The sequence below is a fragment of the Anomalospiza imberbis genome, chromosome 2 (genome assembly GCF_031753505.1).
Source record: "Anomalospiza imberbis isolate Cuckoo-Finch-1a 21T00152 chromosome 2, ASM3175350v1, whole genome shotgun sequence".
Lineage (NCBI taxonomy): Eukaryota > Metazoa > Chordata > Aves > Passeriformes > Viduidae > Anomalospiza > Anomalospiza imberbis.
The window spans coordinates 29,887,319-29,909,282 of NC_089682.1; the positions used below are offsets into that span (position 1 = coordinate 29,887,319).

The window sequence follows — 21,964 nt, forward strand, 5'->3', positions numbered from 1 at the left end:
TCCTGGACTTGGTAACAATGAGTGTTCTGCATCTAATTTTCACTTTTTAAGTCTATTCTGTAGCAAGCCTAAAGCTGAAAACTAAGCCTTCTCTGACGGTAAGAATTTCCTGGGTTTGAAAATCTAAAAAGATTAAAGTTTGCAGTATCTGTATCTGTATCTGTAGTAGGATACATCTTGTTCCTGTTCCCCTGAACTAGAAGGAGATTGGGCTCTGACCTTTGCATTTAAGGTTATTTCCTATCAGAAAGTATAACTACACATGAGGCCAAAGCATGGAAAAAAGGTGGATAATCCTTGTTATAAAAAAGCAGTCTATTTTTTCAGTAGCTTAAAGGAATGCTCAGTGTATGAAAAGAACATCCTAAATTTTAATATGTTATTTCTATCTGGAGATAATAATTACAGTAACAGCATGATTATTGTACCTGAAAGACTTCAAATTTCCCATTTGTGTGAGATTCATTTGAATAGATATATAAAATACCTTTATATGTATCAGTGCATTCATTTCCCTTAACAATGCATGTAATATATATATATATATGTATATATCAGTGCATTTATTTCCTGTAACAATGCATATTTTATTTTTATATATGTATATATCAATGCATTTCTTTCCCTTAACACCGTATTCACATCAGTCTCAAAAGACACTTTAGTGAGGCATCCATACTAAGGAAAAATAAAATTTCATCTTGTGAGTATCACTATTGAATCAAAGAGGAATAAGTGTCAGAAAATAAAAGTTAACAAAAGCATAACATTATATTTTCTAGTTGCAAAATGCACATTATACTTTCTAGTCAAATAATACAGAAGGCATTTATATTTTATCAACTGCATTAGAAAGATGAAGTAAACCTGCAAGGCATTCAGTTATTCCCAATCATAACTTTCTGTTGTATATAAAACTATATATAGAAAGAGTATAGGTACATTTGGTTTTCAGTGACATACAAATTCCCCACAAAATCTAGAATTATTACTTTACAGAACTCTCATACCTATAAAATGTCCCCTCAGTTTCCTAAACATCTTCCAACAATTTACCCCATCATTACTCAATTGAAGGACTGAAAAAAGTTCAAAAAGCACAGCCAGACTTCCAGACTATATAGTCATATACCTTCTGAAAGGAAAGCAACTGTGGATTTGTAATCCATCCTGATAGTGCAGCACTGTTCTCCAAGACTGTTCACCTGGTGTCAGCCAAGTGTGAGGGCCTGTGTCTCAGTGGCATATGGTACCTCACCTGTTTCCAGAACCTAGAATTGGGTGACTGTGGGTGCACTGTGTGCTCCTCTTTCCATTTGATGGTTCCTTGCTGCTTAATAATAAACCTAAGAGATTCCTGAAGCTTCCCATAAGTCCCAATTGTCTCCATTTCCAGAAGGATCACCTTTGTGTCATTTTGAATGAGGGCATTGTATAAAGCAATGTGTTGATCGTAAGCATCTTCTTTAGAATTAACCAGCTGGTGTGTTAGCAGGATGATCAGCCTTCTGCTCTTCTGCATCCTCTTCTCAATTGCACTGGCTGAATCTAGTAATGTATAAGAAAATGAAGAGACATTGATATTACTTTTAAAATTCTTTTGAGTTTGGAAACTCCATTTTCATTGCTTTGTAACCAGAAATAATTTCTATCTCACTTCAGTCTGATACAGTTCGTTTATTTATTAGAGAAATATTTTATTCTCTAAACCCCTCAAAAAGACAAAAAAACAACAACCAACCAAAGGCAGTGGAGCAGAGGGAGAGAAAACTAAGAAGTCCAAAACAAAAAGCATTCATTTCAAATGAGTTTTTTGGTTGAAACATTAATATATTCACTTGCTTTTAAGTATTGTTAGAAATTTCTATTCCAGTGACCTACGGTCGAGTTCAACAGATCTGACTGTATCAAAATTGTGTTTGATCAACAGTCTCCATGTAAGGAATTGTATTGTACCAAGTTAATGCCTTAGAGATGACCTTGCAATACTTACCCATGAAAACTAGTCATTAGGAGACTTTTGGGTTACTTGCACCTAAGAGGCTTATTTCCAGGTGGGGTTAGAGTAGATTACAGTGAATTGTCCTGAGTTTTCTTGTGTTCATTTATACACTAGTCTGTGCATTGTGTTGGCCTTCACCCTGCAGGGGTAAATCCAGACTTTCAGGGCATCTGTGTGTCAGCACAACAGGTGTTTGAATTTCCCACTGCCATGTTAGGGAGAGCTGATCAGTGCTACTGTCACTGTAATGCTGGGCCAAAAGAGAGGAAGTGGGAGCCCAGCTGAGGAAATTCAATGCACCAATTATTTAACAAACCAGCTGATTTGTAGGTGCATCAGCCAGCTCGATATGTACCCTCTTTTCCTTTGCTGGGGGCTGCCAGACCACTGCAAGTGCTGTATGTTTTTGTCATTGACAGTTTTGTAAGCTACTGTAGCTCCTTGTGCTGGATCTGGGAATGGTCTGGCTCAACAATTTTGCATCTTTTCTTCACCTTCATTTTCCCAAGGCCAGGCAGCCTTTTCACAACTTTTCAGAAGAGAAGGATATCAAAGATCTCAGCCTCAGCTCAGGGCAGATGAATGACACCTGGCCCAATGCAGATGGTTTCAGAAATGTGAAACAGAAAATGCACCAGATTAGGCTTCATGCCTGCTCACCGACACAGAGAGAAGATCCAGTCTACATAAGAACCAGAGCACAAGATAAACAGACAAATCAGCTCTGGAGGAGAGCAGATAGCACCTAGGTGGCAGCAATCATATGCAATAATGTAGAGGGTGTCTGGAAATTAGCACAGATTAATTAACATGATTTCATCCTGAAAGACAAGAAAGTAGAAAGAAAGCATGCCAATTCTCTGATGAACTAATGCTGGGAATTGTGTAAAGGGAAAATAGAACATGTCAGTGAAAAGAAGCTGAAATTCTTGTGACTCTAACACCCTCATAAAAGGTTGAAAACTCCTGAGTGATAACAGCAAAGGTGTTTCCCCAGCTGGGTTTGTTGGTTTGGCTGAGCTTGTGGGTTTCTCCTCTTCCTCATCTTGTAGTCAGCCAAACCAGCTCATGCATGGTTTGGTTGTGGCTTTGCCCAGATAATGGCTGTGCAGAGTTAGACTTTCCAAAGAGCAAGTGCATGTTTAAAAGAGTCATGTTCAGGGTCATGTTTTCTGTGTATTCCAAGATGATAAGAAGTCTGTGCCCCTTCCTTGTAGCTTGATTTTCCTAGCACACTGGAAAGCACAGAGTGCCCTTGTGACACCTGGCCTGAAAGAGCAGACAGATGGCTGCTGAGGAGATGAGCTTCAAGGTCAGGAATGTAGAGTGACCTCCTATACACCCAAAAGGGACTAGAATCACAATTTGCTCAAGCTTGACAAGTTTAAGTCAAGTTACCAGATCTGAAACTTACCTTCTCCAGGATATATATCTCTCCCATAAATACACAATGTATATCCACATTTATTTTCCAGAATATCTGGCATGATCTGGTAAACAAAATATTCCACAAAATTAGCTTCACTGGCGTGGTTTTTGGGGTAGATAACATACGCATCATATATCTTTCCATCTATAAGGCAAAACAAGAGGAAGGAGTATTGTGTTCATGTGAATTAGACCTATCTATTGCAAAAAGTAGGAGAGAAATAAAAATATCAGTCACTGAAATAGGTCTAAGAAGCAGTTCTGGCCAATCTGAATAATGTGTATCATCTGGTGCATGTTTGGAAACTAAAGACTGTGCATATTTTGTGTATTCCATGCTCAATTGTTTTGTCCTGTGTGTTTGTAGCTTTGTAGAGCCTGGCCTTTGTACTGTGAAGGCTGTATTCCAAAGTATATGCAGTAAGATTTCAACTGATCGATGCATATTAGCATGATATAGCGATGAAGCTCAGCATTTGTTATTTCAGTGGTACAATTTGCTACTAACAGGCTTTGTCTCTCAGCACAAGATATTCCATTTAAATTCTTCCATCCAATCAGAACCAAATACAAAGTCAAATATTTATTTCATTCCTTGCTTCATTTCTCTAAATTAAGTTTTCTATTACAGCATTTTTATTCTAATCACAAATGTTTCTTTCTTTCTGGTGGAAATGGCCGTATCCTTTCTTTTGTTGCTGAGGTTCTTGCTCAAACCATTCTAACAATAGATCCTATGAGGAGCAGCTGAGGGAGCTGGGGTTATCTAGTCTGGAGAAGAGAGGTCTCAGGTTTGAGCCTATTGCTCTCCATAATGACCCAAAAGGAGACTGTAGCCAGTTAGGGGTTAGCCTCTTCTCCGAGGCAAGCAGTGACAGGACAAGAGGAACAGTGCTAAATGTACCAGGGGAGGTTTAGGTTGTATGTTAGGAAGAATTTCTTCATAGTAAGAACCATTAGGTATTGGAATGGGCTGCCCAGGATGGTGTTGGAGTCACCATCCCTGGAGGTGTTTAAGTAAAGGCTGGAAATGGCACCGAATGCCATGGTCTAGCTGACATGGTGTTCAGTCATAGATTGGACTCGATGATCGCAGAGGTCCTCATTGATTCTGTGAATCTGTGCTTTTGTGATTCTGTAATAATAATGAACTGTCCATTTCCAGAGTCTGATTAATTTCATCATAAAATATACTTACATGAAAACTGTCATACTTCTTTCCTCTTTAACAAGAAGTAACTAGATCAGCTGTAGATATCTACCATGAACACATCTGTGGTAAGAGTCAGCTTCAGATTTAAAAACTGTCCATTTAGCTGGATTTGGTCTCTTAAAAACATGTACCTCATCATGTCATTAGGCACTGTCTGCCCTTCAGCTGCCCCCTGCAAAGGGGTTCAGTCTCCATGAAGCCCTAAGGCAGTCCCAACAGGACCAGCTGCTTATGGTTAGACAGCTGGACCCAGCCACAGGTTTCATGTCTAAGATGGAAACTTGCACATGTACATGCATGTATTGCATGTTTCATTTCATACAACTAAATGTAGATGTCTGAATCTTGAGATGAAAGCAACCAGTAAAGTTAGAGGGAATGTATTCCTCCAGAAACATCTTCCACACTATTGGTATCTTTCTTTTTGGCCTACAAAAACTGTTTTGATCTAATATATGCTTTTAACACTTTAGTTAACAGGTTTGTTCCTTTACATTAGACAGCATATAACAAGTACAGTTAATAGCACTGTAAATCAGATTTTCAATGTCATTCAGTATTTTATGGCAAATACTTCCATTAAAAAAACTACAAAACTATGACTAAATCTCTTTTTTATGTAATTCAGTGCTACAAAACCCAGGAAACAAGGGAATATAAAACACTTGCAGAGCTATGTATGACTTCTCTTTACTAAAAGTGTAAGAAAGAGAAGAATCAGGCTCAGGTGTCATGGGTTAGCAGCTATCAAATAAATTACTTTCTCTATGATTTGCCATTTTCCTTTTTTTTAACTTTCTTTCTCAAATCTTACTTACCATCCTTGACTGAGTGGGGCTGGAATATCTCCCGATACAACAGGACAATATCAACTCGGAAGGACTGGTAAAGGATAGCTGAGAGTGCTATTGCACCTAGCAAAACTAGAGATCCTGTGATCAGAAGGACATTAGGAAGAACCTCTGCAAAGTAGAGGAATATATTGTTAGCCACAGAGAAGTTAACCCGTGTGCTGAAACTTTAGGCTCATATCCTTACTTCTGTTACTGCTTTCAGGAGCTCAAAACAGAGATGAGAAAGTTTATTCCTTCCCCAGCTGGCATAGCCAACACATAGACCCCTGAACTAGAAGCATATAATGCAGCATATAATTAATATTCACTTTGTTGAATCCAGACCTACTTATGCTAAAAGCTACAGCTGACAGTGATGTTTAAGTACCTTGTAACTTTTAAAAACTGGTAATAACACAACCATTTTGTGAGACATCTAAGCCTACACATGAAAATCCACAAAAGGACAAATGGAGGCTTCTGGCATGATTTCACAAAAAGGATACAAAGAGCATGTGCAAGTAATGAAATCTGCAAGATAAGAACTAAGATAGCACTAGACAAGCAGGAAAACAGAACATGCCCTGGTCACAGAAATAAAATAAACGATGCTGAAGTCAGATGACGTTCTCTCCTGCCTTTTCCTTTCAAGAGGGTCAAGGAGCAGCATGTAATAGCAATGATGAGTAAGAAAAATTGGGGTAGAAAGGAGCCACCCACTTTAGTTCCAATTTCCATCATGGAAGAACTCTAGAATCTGTCCACCTTTACCTCAGAGAGGAAGACTTATCAAGGATAGATAAAGTCTGGATATATGGAAAACTTTTTTTACATTGAGGGTTTTAAAACACTGGAAGAGATTGCCCAGAAAAACTGTGGATGCCCCATCCCTGGAAGTGTTCCAGAATAGCTTGGATGGGGTGCTGAGAGATGAGGTCTAGTGGAGGATGTGCCTGAGAAATTCTGCTGAAAAGATATATAAATGAAGAGTTTACAAATACATTTTCCCTTTCCTCTGGAAACTGTAAATGTGAGGTAAATTCAAAAAGATTTCACACTCTTAACATTTCTTTCTTTGGCATTTAAAGGGAAAAATAAATGTTTGGCTTGTGATGAAGCTTACCTCACCAGAATTAGATCAGGAGGAAACACCTTCCAATAAGATTGGGCAAGAAAACAACCAGTGCTTTCTAAAGTGAAGTTTGGCCATATTTTGAACTGTGTCACATGATGCCTATGAAGGAACTTCATCCTTCTTGATCCCTTCAAATTTTAGTTTTTGATTCATTTTCCTGGTCAATACACACAGACAAAGTAAGGAAACCCCTTTCACTACCCTGAAATACCCCTTTCACTACCCTGAAAGTAAAGAAACCCCTTTCACTACCCTGAAATACCCCTTTCACTACCCTGAAAGTAAAGAAACCGCTTTCACTACCCTGAAATACCCCTTTCACTACCCTGAAAGCAAGGAAGCCCCTTTCACTACCCTTTCACTACCCTACAATATTACTCTGGGGCTGATCCAAGTACCAGGGTGTGATGTTGTTTCTTACTGATATATTTGCTGACACCATGCTCATCATAGCATTACAATTACTGATGTATTGCATTAAGTCTCTATAAACATCTAGAGAAGAAATAGGTTCCAGTATCAGCTTTTGCAATTATGAACCTAAAAAACGCTATTTATATTTGCACTGATTAGACCAAGGCTGGAAAAGAAGTGATGTGCTCATGCAGTTTGTAATGTGTCAGACGAGACCCCCACAGAGTTGTCTTCCTAGAAGAGCAGGTTCAATTCCCAGTAATGCTAGCTTAGCCTCTTCTTTCTCTGGAATTAACTAATGAATATTCACTAATTTAATTCACTAGTGAACAGTCAGCACAGTGGGGGCAAGTGCCACAATTCCCTTTGACTTTACTGCATCATTTAGCAGCTGAGTTCATGAGTAAGCCATGTTCTATTTATATTCAAGAGCAATGGGAATACAGAACTATCAGCTCACAAGGACTAATATTGGAAAGGCCAAAGAAAACATGTCAGAAAGCAACTTTTGAAGGAGTTCCAGACAAACTCCAGAAGAGCAGCAGTTTTTCCTATCTTCTCTGGCATCTAAGGTGGATGCATTTACATACAGTGAAGGCAGAGATCTGGGTCTAGAGTTCCTGTTCACACCAGTCTACAAAATATGAGCCAAAAGGTTAGCTTTAGCATTAAACATCTTTGAGGAAGAACAGAGATGATGCTTTGGGCTGAACCTTTGTATGACTGTGTAAAAAAAAAAAACATTAACAGGATAGTGTACTGTGAGAAACACTAAGAAGCAATCATATATTTGGAATTTTTTTCCTATTAAATACAAACATACAAACTAAACAAAAAAAGGAGTGTGCACATCTTTACTACACATTTACAAGATGAGAGGCACATGTGAATCCTATAGCATTTTTATTATTCTGAGAAACAAGAGGCATTGCTTTAACATAAATGTTGCTGAGCTGTGTGAGGACTCAGTGAAGAAAATTAAAGCAGAGCACAGCCACTTCTGGACATAGCATTGCTGACACCAACAGTGCTGAGGGGCAGAGGCAGATACCTTGTCAACAGCAGCGAGAAGGACAAGAGCATAAAAAAGGTAGTAGTGAAAGCAGGGTCACAGCCAAGAGCTTTCATGATCATTTACTGAAGACTTATGAATAAAAAAAAATAAGATTTGTCTATAACAGAAATTAGGCTCAATGACTCATGGGATGAACACAGGATATGCTATATTTTCTCCTTCATCTAGTCTGTAATATGAGGCCAACAAGGAATTTGTTTTAATAAACTAGTGAGCAGAAACTGTTACTCAGTTTCCTTCCCTCTCATTCCAAGTACACTCCCACACTCAGGTACTTCAGTGCAGAGCTGATGTGCTTCCAGCTTCCTGAGTGAAGCTGCACTCAAACTCACCTATCCAACCAAAACATCTCCTGCCATCCTACTGCTGGGTACTATTCTGCTGTTACAATTCACCTAAATCTCTTCTAGTCTAGGCTACAGCAAGGAAATTTGTCTGGGTTTTGAATCCATGATCCTGTAGACAGTCATGAGCAGTTGAGAATACAGCAGGACATGGGTCTGTGCACGCCGTGTGATCACAGTACACTTGATTTTACTCTTTCCACCACTCTTTTATAGAAAACCAATCCCTGTTAAAGATCTTGACATTTACTTTCAAAGTCCTCGAGAAAATAGAGTAGTTTTAGATCACATATTAGGAAGAAATTCTTTCCTGTCAGGGTGGTGAGGCACTGGAACAGGTTGCCCAGAGAAGCTGTGGATGCCCCATTCCTGTAAGTGTTCGAAGCCAGGTTGGATGGAGCTCTGAGCAGCTTAGTCAAGTGAAAGGTGTCCCTGCCCTTGGCAGAGGGTTTGGAACTAAGTCATCTTTAAGGTTCCTTCTAACCCAAACCATTCTTTGATGCCATGATTCTTCATGGTTTAGCATATCTGATGGGATGAAAAATGAAACAATTGATCACAGCTACTTCTTGAGCCTTCACTGACAAAATAGCATTTTCTGCCATAGGAATCTGATTCAGAGGTGTTGGCAACAGTGCTTAGGGATCTGGCTATCCCTATTAAAAAAAAATTCCTGTATGAGCTAAGAATTATCTCTATCCCCATCATTTACTGCCCTGGATTTTCCTTCTCTTTCAAGTACTACTTGGAGTGCTACTCACAACTCTGTGTGGCACAGAGGGAACACAGTGACACTCAGAGAAGATAAAGAGTGATTTTGAAGAGGTGATTCACACAACATGCAGTCCATAAAGGACACTACAGTTGATGCAGTATAGTAAGGAAGACAAACAAACTGACAAACCAGCAGCTCAAACCCTTGTATTTAAAGTTTGCCTATTTTCTGCCACACTTTTACACTAAAGACAATAGTTTGATTTGTCACAGTGGAGAAATATCTTAGAAACAGGATATTCTTGTCACAGAGCTGAAACAGTCACGCTCTGCGTATTTCATCTCTTGCTGACACTGTTTGAATAACATCCCCCTCTCTCCCCAACCCCAAGGACAAGGACTCAGCCACATGAATTTTGCAACTGCCTGGAACATGTAGGGAAGAAGCAGGCTGGTTTTGCTTCTTATTAACTGAAACTCTTTTACTATCTGAAACAAATAGTAAAATAAACTCACCAACATATTTCAAGCTAAGTGCAAATTGTAAAGAATCAAAATGAAAAAATCCTACCCTTAGATTGCACTTTGAGTTGTAATGTCACCGTGACTCTTGTGTTGTACATTGTGTTCAATGCTATACATGTGAAATTTGACTGCAGATCCTCCTTTTTTACTTCAGTAATATTCAAAGTGGTCTCTTCATAGTATACTTGCTCATGTCCATCAAAACTAATAGAAAGAGAAAGAGAAAGAGATGGTACCATTGGTTTTAATGGCTAGGCACAGTTTGCTTAGAAGAAAGATTATTCTGTGTTATATGCACTTACAAATTAGTTTCTTCATGAAATCTTGAAAAAACAAGGCTTTTCACTGGGATGTTATCCACATCCCATCTGACAGCAGCCAGTGGCTGTTTCTTAATCCCCAGGCGAGCCTGACATCTCAGAGACAAAGCAGCACCTAATGAAGATACAGAGATGTAAACATGCCTTGATGAAAAACAAAATTGTATTTTCCCCATAACATCTTTTTCTACAAATCTTCATACAACTTGTGAGTTTTGTCACAACAATTTTGACACATTTTTATGAACTACTGCTGACAAATTCATACATAGAAGAGACAAAAAGAAATATTAACAGGAATTTTTCAGCAAATGATCTAATAACACACCAAGGATTACAAAAGGAATTATTTATATTGTTATGATGAAGGCAATGTACCCTTTACTTGTGATGCTTGACACATATAATCAGGTAGTGAGGAACATAGAATGGATATGATGGTTGACATACAAATGTACACAGAAATAATCTAATTAAATTTCAGTATATATTATTTTGCATATGACTTGTGTGCAGCCTTATCTTGTATTTTATTCAAGCTGGACAAAAGTAAAGTAAGCCAGTCCAAGCAAAACTAAAACAGGAAATTATTTTTATTAAATATTTCCCATTAGGGAATATTTACTCCAAAGTAAGGGTCACCATTGCACTGAAAGAAAGTATAATTTAAACATGTTAAATTGTTTCCACGTAAGTGCATCTAAGCAGGTCTTAGATAAGATTATTAAATCGTACGGTTAGATCACAAACTGGTATTAGGGAACATGGAGAAATCCCTTCATTTTTGCAAACAGGAGACAATAGAACCAGTACAGCAATGGGGTTTCAAATTGCAAAGTGAATTTTCTCTGTGTAAGCACTGCCACAGTGATAGGCAGAGCCCACAGCGCACTAGGCACTGACCGTCTTACTAGAGAAAGCTTGTCCTCAAGCTTTCTGAACAACAAAACAACTGGGGAAAGAGGAATAAAAGAATGTGAATGTCAGTCCACTGACAAGTCTGATCCCCAGCACGTGGCACAGAGAGGGCTGTGGACCCCAGCAGTATCTGCTGCCAGAGCAGTCCTGTTGTAGCACAGAGGCAGAGGGGTGGTAGGTACAAACCCTTCTCCCACTGGCCCAGCTTCACCCCACTTGCCCTGGCAGATAGGCATCCTGGATTACCTATTTAGATTTCAGATGGGTTTAGTCTCTTGCTGGAGAGCTCCACCTTTCTCCACTGACTGCAGACAAATTCCAGACAACTCTCACGCGTACCAGGAGCACCTTGTCCTGATGGTGTGAGTTACCCAGGATTAATTTGAATCTCTGAGAACATCAATGGCCCTGGGAGCCAGGAGCAAGCTCTACATCATGGGCTGTCCATCTGGCTCTGTCTAAATCCACTGCTGCGTCCTGTCCTTCAGCCCTCCCAGTATCTTCCACCCAGACTGGTGTATCAGTGCTAGCCAACATGGATATGAGACAGGCAGTGCTCCTCAGCCTCAGAGCCAGCAACCAGTTCCTTGTGATCTTTCATTCCTCAACAGAGACACAGGCACTGTCTCCACATGGGGACTGAAAGTAGCAAGGAGTAGCTCTAGCCACAAGAATAGTCCATCCCTCCCTCTTAGGGGTACCATCAAGCAGTTTTGAGAGAATTAGCCACAGCCCTCTTTGAAGTGGATGGAAGCTGTCACCTTTCAGCTGAGATGCAATGATTCATTCTGTGAACAATCCTAGTCTATGCCAGTGAGAGTAGAACTAGTTATTGAAAGCTTCTTAAACTTCACTTAATGCCTAAATAACCCATCAGTTGTATCTAACTTCACACCCCTGTGCCTGGAGGGAATTAAATCTGGTAAATACTATGGTGCAAAACTGTGACAAAACGTTCTATCATTACATCTTCTTGAAAATACCCATGTTTACTGGACCATTACAAAATTTTAATTTAAAAACAAATTAAAATTTTTACTCACCAAGCTCTGCCTCTACTACATCGTTATTCTTTGGAAATATGATTTGAGGTGGTAGAGGCGAGTATTTCACTTTAGAAATTAAAGAGGAAAAGAAAGCATGCATTAACAAGCTGTGAAAATGCATTTTGTAATACAAGGCTTGTAATCTGTACAATTAATATTTTATGATCACAAAACAATTGCAAACTAACAGTGTTTCACATACTTGTTGGGATCATCTGGTTTTATTCCTACAACCAAATAGCTCTGGGGAGTATGTACATGTTAATAGTTCCAGTATTTTCTCCCCATCTATTTAATTTTTACCTTTGTACATAGAAAGTAAGGAAAAAAAATAGGTTTTGAAGTACTGTTTTAGCTGCTGAGTGGGGCAAAAAAGTAAATGCTGTTATAGGCTTGTGTGTTTGCTGTTCTGGGGTTTTGGGTTGCTGTTCTCTGGGTTCTGGGTTAAGAAACATTTGAGAAATTACTTATATCAATTATATGAAATAGCTAATATGTAATTTATGCAGTATCTGAACTCCAACATATTGCTTTCTAACCCTTTCTTCATTAAGCTTTTCCATCTCAAGGCACCTCTGTGAAACATGTATTTCCCAAATAATTCTCTAGGAACACATTTCAGTCCCTGTTTCCCAGACTGACTGGATATGATAAAATAGAAGTCAGGAGAAAGCCAGTAGCTTCCCAGCTATCTGACTACGCTAAGTTCTTAGCTGCCAGCAGTCAGAGGCAGAAACTTCTCTAGATCAATGTGGATCTGCAAGGTAACAGGAATGTAATATCATCACTCTCTAATATTAACAAAACAGAACAGCTCCAGTCATCAGCATACTAATTTTAAGGTCTGATAAAAACTCAAAGTTGTCATTAAGTACTTTGAATTCAGCAAGACCCAGTCCGGATTTCAGAGTTATGTTGTGATCTCTTCTTTCTGCAATGATTTCAAAAGAAAGTTAGATGAACTTCAAGATCTGTCTGGATGTAACAAAGGCTTTTGTAAATTTGAATGCCTTGGGCCAAATAAAACATAGGAATTTTTGTTGTAACCCAGGAAGTACATTCAAACAAAAATTGTTAGGCAGAGAAGTATAATGGAAAGCATGATCGTGATCATGTAGAGCAACAGGTAGAAAAGGAGGAAAAGCACATTTCCCAGCTGCTGAACTAGGTCTCTGCTCAATCTGTCCTGCTCAGAATAATCAGGATGAGCTCTGCTAGTGAGATTTGGGCACAGTAGCAAAAGCTGCATCCAGGCCTCCTTCATTCAGCCCACAAGCTGTGTGCCTCCCCAGAGCAAAAAGGCCTGATATTCACTCTGCAAATGGATGATTTTTTAAAAAACCAAACAAACAAACTAAACACCAAGAAAACAACCACATGAGCCAAACTCAAGCCCTCCACCACCCCCCAAGAAAAGGTCTTTCTGACTATTTTTCTACTGATCTGATTGCAGAAATGAAGATGCATTTTGAAGTTTTGCGAGTTGATGCAATCTGAAACTGTAAATTTCTGTGTGCCATTTCCTGAACACCATCCAAATACAAAACCTCCTTGAGGAGAATGCATCCTAGAGGCAACCCAAAGTCCACACATCTCAGTCATTTTGGGTATGTTCAAAATCACAGAGACATAGTAATCACTGAGATCCATCCATTTTCTATTTCTATATATACCTTGTTCATTTTGTCTCATTCAAGACAAATTTTAAAGTTTTTTCAGTACTATTATCAAATGAATGTTAGATGGCTGAGGTGGACCAAGAGGCATTAAGCTGTAGGCCATCAATGCATGACTGAGCTAGTGATCACCAGACAATCCTCACTAGACACAGATTTTGCTGCCTTTAAAAAACAGAAAGCAGAGCATTGTGGCATTCCACCGAGGAGATCCTTCATTGCAGAAATGTGCTACCAGAGAACTCTATCAACCACAGCACCTAACCAGAGTCATCAGAATCTTTAAAAAAAAAACTGAATGAGACCAGATCTGACTTTACCCCATCTGCTCTATGTGGATGACCATCCACAAAATTAATCTAATAAAGCTGATGTAAATCTTAACTATGATAAACCAACCAAAATGCTTTCTCTTTTGAATGTACGAAAGGAGTTTCCTTTGCTCTAAGTTGACATTAGTCTTTTAATCTTAGTAAGCTACAGAATTACTCTTACCCCCACTTATGAAAATTCTTGTTGCTGATACATTAAATGCATTTCCTTTATGGGTATAAATAAATTGACAAGTATAATAACCATCATCCTCCCTTCTTGGATTCTCAATATAAATATATTTCTCTTTCTTGAAGTATCTCTGTCCCTGAAGAGGTTTGCAGTCCTGGAAAAGAAAAATGTGTTTGGTTGCAAAGAGCTTTTCAGTATTCTGACCAATATTGGCACTATCAGGGCTTTATTTACCTTATACCACTGGACAATAGTAGCATTCTTATAGTTATCAATGGTAGGACAAACAATTCTTCCTCTTCCAGTGTCATTTGGGTAACGAATCTGACTTGGGAAACATTCTCCTGGCTTGTATGAATGCACTTGCACACTCACGTTGTATGACTTCGTGCGATTACTTGAACTTTAAAAATGGAATAAGGTATGTCAGTCAGTGATTGCATTTTTACATGGCATATATCAATGTTTATAACAAATGTGTGTCATTCTATAAACATATAGACGATCAGCTTGGTTTTAATGATCTGCCATAAAAATAGCAATTGCAGGGTGAAAACTTACGGAAAAAAGTCATCATGTCCAAAAATTAAAATTAGAATATATTATCAAAATATATATTCTTGTCAGTCTAACACCTTCCACTTTCCATGTGGCACTTACAAATGTGTTACACAAGTGTAGTTTCCAGAATCCTCTCTAGAAGTTGGCAGAAACCAAAGAAATCGTTCTGTGGAAAATACTCGTGATCCATCCTCTTCTGCAGGAATTATTTTTTGAGTATCCATGCGACACCAGGTGATTTTCACAGATGAATTCCACTTGGGACATTTTATAACTAAAGCCTCACCTTCCATAGGATCAACTGCAAATGAACAAAAGATTAAAATCTCAGATAAATTAAACCTTTGTCTGCTGAGACAGAGAACTTGGCATTCCTGGATCAGTAGACCAGTTATGTGCCTCTACCCTCCTTGAGCTTTCAGAGATGATACATAGCAAGCTTATTTTCACTAGATTGTTTTTCAATAAAAATTGTGTTTACCTTGAGTTGTTAAGCCATTTGTTTACAAAAACAGTAACTAATGTGGGGTGCACAAATAAATAAATGAACAAACAAACAAAGCCCTAGGTTCTAAGTGGGCATACAGTAAAAAACAAGAGGACTTAATTAAAAAAATAGTAATTTTTTTAAATGAGCTTATTATGCTAATCTTTGCCTAAAATACTGCTTTTATACAAAAAAATTAATTAAAACAAATAAAAATACTGGCTTTAATGTTGTTATCTTTTGGTATAGTGAATATTTATTTATGCAATGGGTAAGTGCTTTTTTCCTGCCTTTTTAATACTGAGAAATGAAATTGGTTTTTTTTTCTGGAAGAAAAAAATCATGGAAGAAGGAAGTCTGTAGATTAGATCCTTAGGAAATATAAAATAAAATAAAACAACCAAAAAAAAATCAGCTTCTTTCTGAAGTTCATGAAAATGGGGTGGGGAAAAATGAAGGAAGAATCTGATGAGAAAGTGAGAAGTTGAAAAGATACAGAAATAACTAAGACAAATAAGAAGCTTAGAAAAATAAACTACATGTGCTCACACATAAGAAAATCTGGGAGTAAGACACTATTTTTTTTTTTTTTTAGCTGAGTATACTTCTATTTTTGAAAACTGAAATTGGCCCAGAGAAACTAGAATCAAGCAATTTTGACAAATACTTAAGTGCTCAGGTACCTGAATATTGTACTGGCCACTGAAAACAAACATTAATCTTCTCAGAATGCAATTAAGCATTCCAAGAAGAAAAAGATGGGAGTATAAGCAAGGATGGTGACAGAACAAAGATTGAGATAGATTGGCAGAGGAGCTGCAGTAGATAAAGGAGTGTGAAAATGAGAGTAGATAACCAAACAGCTAACCAAAACAGACAGTGTCTATCAAAAATGACACTTTGCAGTGGTGGCTTTAGACATGTAGGTGCACAAATCAGGAATTGAGAGTCTCTATATGATGAACACTTCTGCCCTGGTTCTTTCTAAAGAAGTGGTTCATCTCCATTGATATTGTCATCTCACTTATTAATTTGGGGCTCCTAAATTAGCCAAGTATGAGTATGAGTAACCCCAACCACATCATTTTAAAAATTTTCCCACCTACAAGCCTTGCAAAGACACTGGGACATATCAGGGGGGTCAGAAAAGGCAACATTGCTCCATCAAAGGTGGAATGCATTGGAAATACAGATTTCTTTGAGGAAAAATAGTGTGGAGAGGGAAGACATTGAAAAATGAAGGCCTTGCCTAAACTCAATGACATCCATAAAAATAATTTCAGCAAATTCTTCAGCAGAATTTGTCCTATTAATAAATCTAATTTGTTTGAACCTTAGCATTCCTATTGTAAAACTGACAATATGGAAAAATATTTAGAGATCATATCTTAGAGAATTTTTCAGACAAATGAGCATCTCAGCTCGAGAATAGAAGTACATGAGTGCTGTGCAGCACTGTGTCACTGGTCAGCATTGTATAGCTGAGTCAGTAGAGCTGGCCCATCAGTAATAGTTTACTGCTCTGGACATTCCCCCTGTGCAGGGAAACATTATTGTTTCACTGCATTTTTAAATTAACACCCCCAAATTCAGGACATTAAAGAGCATTTCTATGGAGGACAGCACCCATTTACACCCCTGATTCAGCAGGGTGCATATGCCTATGAGCTGCTCAGTGCAATTAAAGCACACTCTTGGAGTTTGTGCCCAGCTGGAACCTGGAGCACCAGCTACTCTCAAATTCTTTCAAGAAGACCCTTTTCTTTCTGCTTGCAGAGGTGCCAAGTGGCAGACGTTGAACCTAGACTTGATGCCACAGAAATGTATAGTGTTTGGTGCATTTTATTACACATTAAAAGCTAGATGTTAAGTTGTGATTTCTGGCTTGAGGTGAACACACTATCTTTAGGCTTAAAAATAAAACCACCAATTTGGAAACAGCCTACAGATTTGTACAGAACAAACCTTATCAAAAAGTATTTTTAAAACGTGACTTACATGTTTCAGATGTCATGGAAACCGAGAGGAAGGTAGACAGGAGGATCAAATCTATATGCCCCATCATATTTCTAAACTAAGAAGAAAAACATTGATATCTTAGCATATACTCTGCATCAGCAATACTGTATCAATGTACATCAGAGAATTAAACAGAAAATGGTATCATGCAGTGATAAACTGTATCATGTGAGCTACTCTGTAAAGTGTGTGCACATAGCAGTGGTGTTGCGGCTTTGAGGTGATGTTATTTGTTCCCTCATCATTAAAACTACAGTTATGACTTAGTTTAGTGGGAGTCAGAAATTACTCTCTCATGATGTTCCTCAGGCAGAAGCCTCTTTCAACTTGCTTGCTTTCTTTTTTAGAGGAAGACATTGGCATTCTCTTCACAGTCAAGTGCAGAGAAACTGTCCCCCAATTTAGAAAAGGACCGATCCTGGGCTTGAAAATGTATACCCTGGTTTTGAATTAAGGTTACATCCAATCAATTGCTTAGATGCAAAATACTTTTTAAATGTCTTTTTATGAAAGAGGAGTTATCTTCAGTGACAACTTCTCTAGGTAAGTGTTAGGCAGTAAGATCAAAACCGGGTGAGTGTCATAAACAATGCTAAGCTGAAGAAGTGGACTGGAAAGGAAGGTGAAGGAGCATAATATAAACTTAGCTAACAGCAGCAGGGCAGGTGCTGTATCCCACTGATGTTTTCACTTGTGTCTAACTGATACACCTCAGCTGTAATTCACACCTCATGGTGTGGCTCAAGAACTCTCCAGCAAACCCCTTTATTTAAAAAACCCGACCATTTGATCACGGGCATTAAGCTGACCTAATCCAGGAATATGTCAGGAGACAGCAGGCATGCAATCCAGCTACACTACGCTGCTGTAAGCATTCTACTTACCATGAGAAAGCCTTGAATGCAGTTCTTCACTGCAGATCACAGAGCAGTGGATTCTATTGTTGTGTATGAGTAAGCAGCAGTCACAGAGTCCTACAGACAGTAGACAAGTTGTTTTCGAGAGAAATCAAGTCAGAAAGGAAATATAATTTATCTTGCAGATAGTGAGCACAAGGGGAGTAGTAAAAAACAGGCAAGAAATGTTAAGTACTGTCGTCACACTTACTGCAAGGAATTTTTATTTCAGTGCTTAAAACTTCCAGACTAAATAAACATTGACAAGACTTATCAAGTCCTATGTTTTTGCCAAGTCTGCCATTCAGAGCAAACTCAGTTTTTAGCTTTCAGAAGTGTCATCAGCTTTGTATTGATATGGAAAGTTTCTTTTTTAGAAGGTTTAATAATATCCAGAGGGTTATTCTTAACCTCTGAAAAATCAATAACAAAACTTAGTGTTCGAAGAGAAAAGTGTGAGAATTTCATTGTAGGTATACTCACATTTCATTGCAGGGATATTCACAAATCACAGGAAAGATGAGGTTTAGACCAAAAAATGCAGCATCTCAGCATTAATGTCACAGAAAAACTGATGCCATGCCTTTTACAGGAAGCGAGTGACCAGTCAGGAGAAATACTATGTGTGAGAAACTACTTGTTTTCATTATTGCTGGAGAAAAGCACCACATGTAAGTGCAAATCTATTGACTTCTTTAATTTTAAAGAAACCTTAGGCCAGCTGAACAGATTTTTAGAGGGTACCTTCAACATTAACATCAAGAGTTTTGCCCTGAAAGGAATGAACAAGGTGGCCCAGAACAGGGTTCATCAATGACCTGGGACTGGACAGACCCTTAGGAGAAAAAGACACGTCACAAAACGGCACAATGAAATTCACACCATCAGCACAGCAAAGCATTCAGCTTTGTTCATCATTTAGAGTATGAAGCTTGTCCTAGAATAATTTCTAACACTAGCAGGGAGCAAAAAATATCCAGAATACACCTTCTCTACTGGGAGGCTTTTCCCACCAAGTCTATGGTTTTGTTCCAGCAACTTATTTGCCCCCAGCAAGGTCTGCCAGCAGTTATATTAACTGTCCTTTTATTTCTTAGAGCTATCTTGTTTAAGTGAGTGATACCTCAGCAAGATGGCAAAAACTAAACTGATTGATTTTTAAAGAAAAATAATTTCATAGACTAAGTCTGGAGTCTTTCTGAAATGAGGGCTTTTTTCTCATTTGATATTTTATTTGTAACAGTTTATTAGGAATTTAGCCACAAGTAATACCACTGTTGGAGACACTGACAAGTCCCTTATTGCCAGTGCTATTGCAGCCCTAGAAATGGAAGGCTGTTGATTACCAGAAAGTTGGAAGGAGATGTGCTTTCACCATTTTTAAGATATAGCTTTGTCCAGGAAAGGAGACAGACAATTACTTGCTCTCACCAATTTTTCTAACAAGTGCCAGAATGATTCAGGAGTAAGAAATTCATAATTTCCAATCTCCATACTTGCCAGTTGTTGCAATTAGCCTTCTGTTTACTGAAAAAAATATCTTTGACAGACGTTACACATACTGGGCTACCAGCCTGCACCAAAAGAATGGAAAATATTTGAGCTGAGATGCTCCCCACCAAATTTGATGATTGCTTTCTTGAATTTCCCTCCATTTTTAAGTTGCTGTGTACCAGCAGCAGTTCAAGTAGGGTACGAGTGTTGTGTGTGTGAATATGTACAATATAGAAGGCTCTAAAAAAAGAGGAATGTTCCCTGAAAATTCAAAGAGCTCATGCAATTAAAAAAGCAACATGGTTCTCTTTGAATTTTCTGAAGTCAACAGTAAACACCAAACTACCTCAATATGAACTCCAACAGAGGTTGCAGGTGTAGACAGAAAACAGCAAGAGAAGGACTGGTTCTGCAGTGCCTTACAGCTCCTTCCTATAGCTATGCATGGTAGGAGTGTAAGCCTAAACTCTGTAAACAAAAACTTCAGTGTGGTGCTGAAAAAGCACCAGATCCAAAATTTGGGATAATCTGAGTAGGTCAAAGCCTGGTTCCTAATGATCCACTACCAAAGGAAGGTGAGAGAAGGGGGAACCCACTGTGTATATTGAAGAATCAGTGGTCCATGGGGCTTAACTCCTTACTTCTCTGAAGGCAACTGTGTCACTAACATATTTCTGCTTTTCTTTCCAAAATTCTATTTTCCACCAAAATTTTTATACTACTGTTTATATATGTGACAAAATTACCTAGCATACTAACAAAACCTAGAAATAGAATTGCAATTTCTACCCAAAAAAACTTAACAGACTTTACAATGCAAACATACCATGAAAGAGCAGTTTTGTGGAATTTTTTTACAGATATATACATCCATACACCTTTTAGAAGTGATTTTCATTCTTCTATCAAACCAGAAAATCCATTCTGACTGAAAATATCCTATTAAAATTGGAACAGTAAAACTGAACTTTCCAAAACTGGCATTCACAAGAGGTAACAATTTCACTAGTTACTGGTGTAGGTATAAAATTTAGGAATTTCAGTATTAAAGCATAGAACTTCTAGAATTGACACACACATTATTCTTAAAAAATGTTTTTAAACAAAAAATACATAAATATGCTAAACTCTGAAAAATCAATTGTGGACTAAAGATTTTCTGTGTCTTTGACTAATTTGTAAAAATATATACCAGGAAACTGATGGCAAAATCCATTTCTAAATACACTTCACTGCAAGGTAAATTTTTATGTTAGTCACAACACTATTTGAACTGAAATAAACTTTCTTATCAAATACTTCAATTATTTCTGGTTAAATGACAATATAAATATTTGACCTACCATTTGGAAAATTCAAAAAGCAGAGAAGTGGCTTGTTCTCTGTGGATGTGTCTTATCTTGTACCAGATGTTACCGTAAGCTCTTTTAATCTGGCTTGGGCAGTTCCTATCTGTAGCAGCAAGATACACAGCTTCATTCCGAGCCACCTCCCACTCAATAGAGCAGAACACGCAAATTACTGTAGCAATTTACTTTAAGTACCTATAACAGCATCTCATAGTTCCAATTAATCAGATATCTTTTACCACTAGCACAGGTTTTCCTTTATTGCAAATTATTCCTTTTTAGAAAAATTAGAGTACAATAAATCTGCTAGCTGGGGAGCACAGAGAGGGGACACTCAGATGGCAGAAGGCACTTTGAAACAGATTTTGCTTGAAAACAAGTAACAGCTTTGCGTGGTCTAGTCAAGCAGCAGCTCCCTGAGAACAGCTTGAAAAGTCTCTGGAGAATCAGGAACAGTTTTTTATGAAGGAAACCGTTTCACTGAAGCTAAGCTGATCAAAGAAGGTGCTGAAAAACCAGTTATCTGCACCAACAGATAAATTAAGTCTGTGATGGAAAGATTTTATCCGATGGTCATTCAAACTTTTGTTTCCCTTACCTGGCAGTGTTATGAATTCTATCTGTTCCTTCCAGTGTTCCTGGGACTCTACTGTCAGCATGCAACAACTCCACATCAATACACAAAGATGTAGCAATTATGTGCCAGTATGCAAAAACCTTACCTATGTCACACCCATGGTCTCCCCAGTTCTTGGTATTGCATTTCCTTTGAAGTGGTCTGGGGGTTGCAATTCCCATAGGACAAAAAAAAACCAAACCAAAACAAAACAAAAAACAAAAACAAAACAAAACAAAACAAAAAAAAGAGCTAAAAAAAAGAAGCCAACCAACCCGCAATGATGAAATCTCAAAATGTTTTGGTCAAACAATTTGGACTTCTACCTTTGAAAGCTCACAAATTACTCCCTGATCAAGTTCGTGAGGTTTCATCAGAATCAAGGTCTTTCTCAT

The 21,964-nt window shown here is 38.1% G+C and overlaps 1 protein-coding gene across 4 annotated transcripts; it reads right to left on the minus strand.

The window, feature by feature from the left end:
- Window positions 1-1,171: 1,171 nt before the first annotated feature.
- Window positions 1,172-20,991, minus strand: IL1RL1 (interleukin 1 receptor like 1). Of its 4 annotated transcripts, XM_068180337.1 has the most exons (12): window positions 20,948-20,991; window positions 18,095-18,188; window positions 17,194-17,264; window positions 14,808-15,009; window positions 14,382-14,550; window positions 14,139-14,301; window positions 11,965-12,033; window positions 9,986-10,118; window positions 9,730-9,887; window positions 5,462-5,605; window positions 3,417-3,575; window positions 1,172-1,548 (listed from the first exon to the last, which is right to left on the minus strand). In XM_068180337.1, exons 3-12 carry the CDS (start codon window positions 17,258-17,260, stop codon window positions 1,202-1,204), a joined length of 1,611 nt encoding a protein of 536 aa, XP_068036438.1. In that variant the 5' UTR covers window positions 17,261-17,264; window positions 18,095-18,188; window positions 20,948-20,991; the 3' UTR covers window positions 1,172-1,201. The 4 variants fall into 4 exon arrangements, with proteins under 4 accessions (XP_068036438.1, XP_068036436.1, XP_068036435.1 ...); XM_068180335.1 differs by lacking the exon at window positions 20,948-20,991 and having other exon boundaries at window positions 18,099-18,322; XM_068180334.1 differs by lacking the exon at window positions 20,948-20,991 and having other exon boundaries at window positions 1,173-1,548; window positions 17,194-17,269; window positions 18,099-18,320.
- Between the last annotated feature and the right edge of the window lie 973 nt (window positions 20,992-21,964).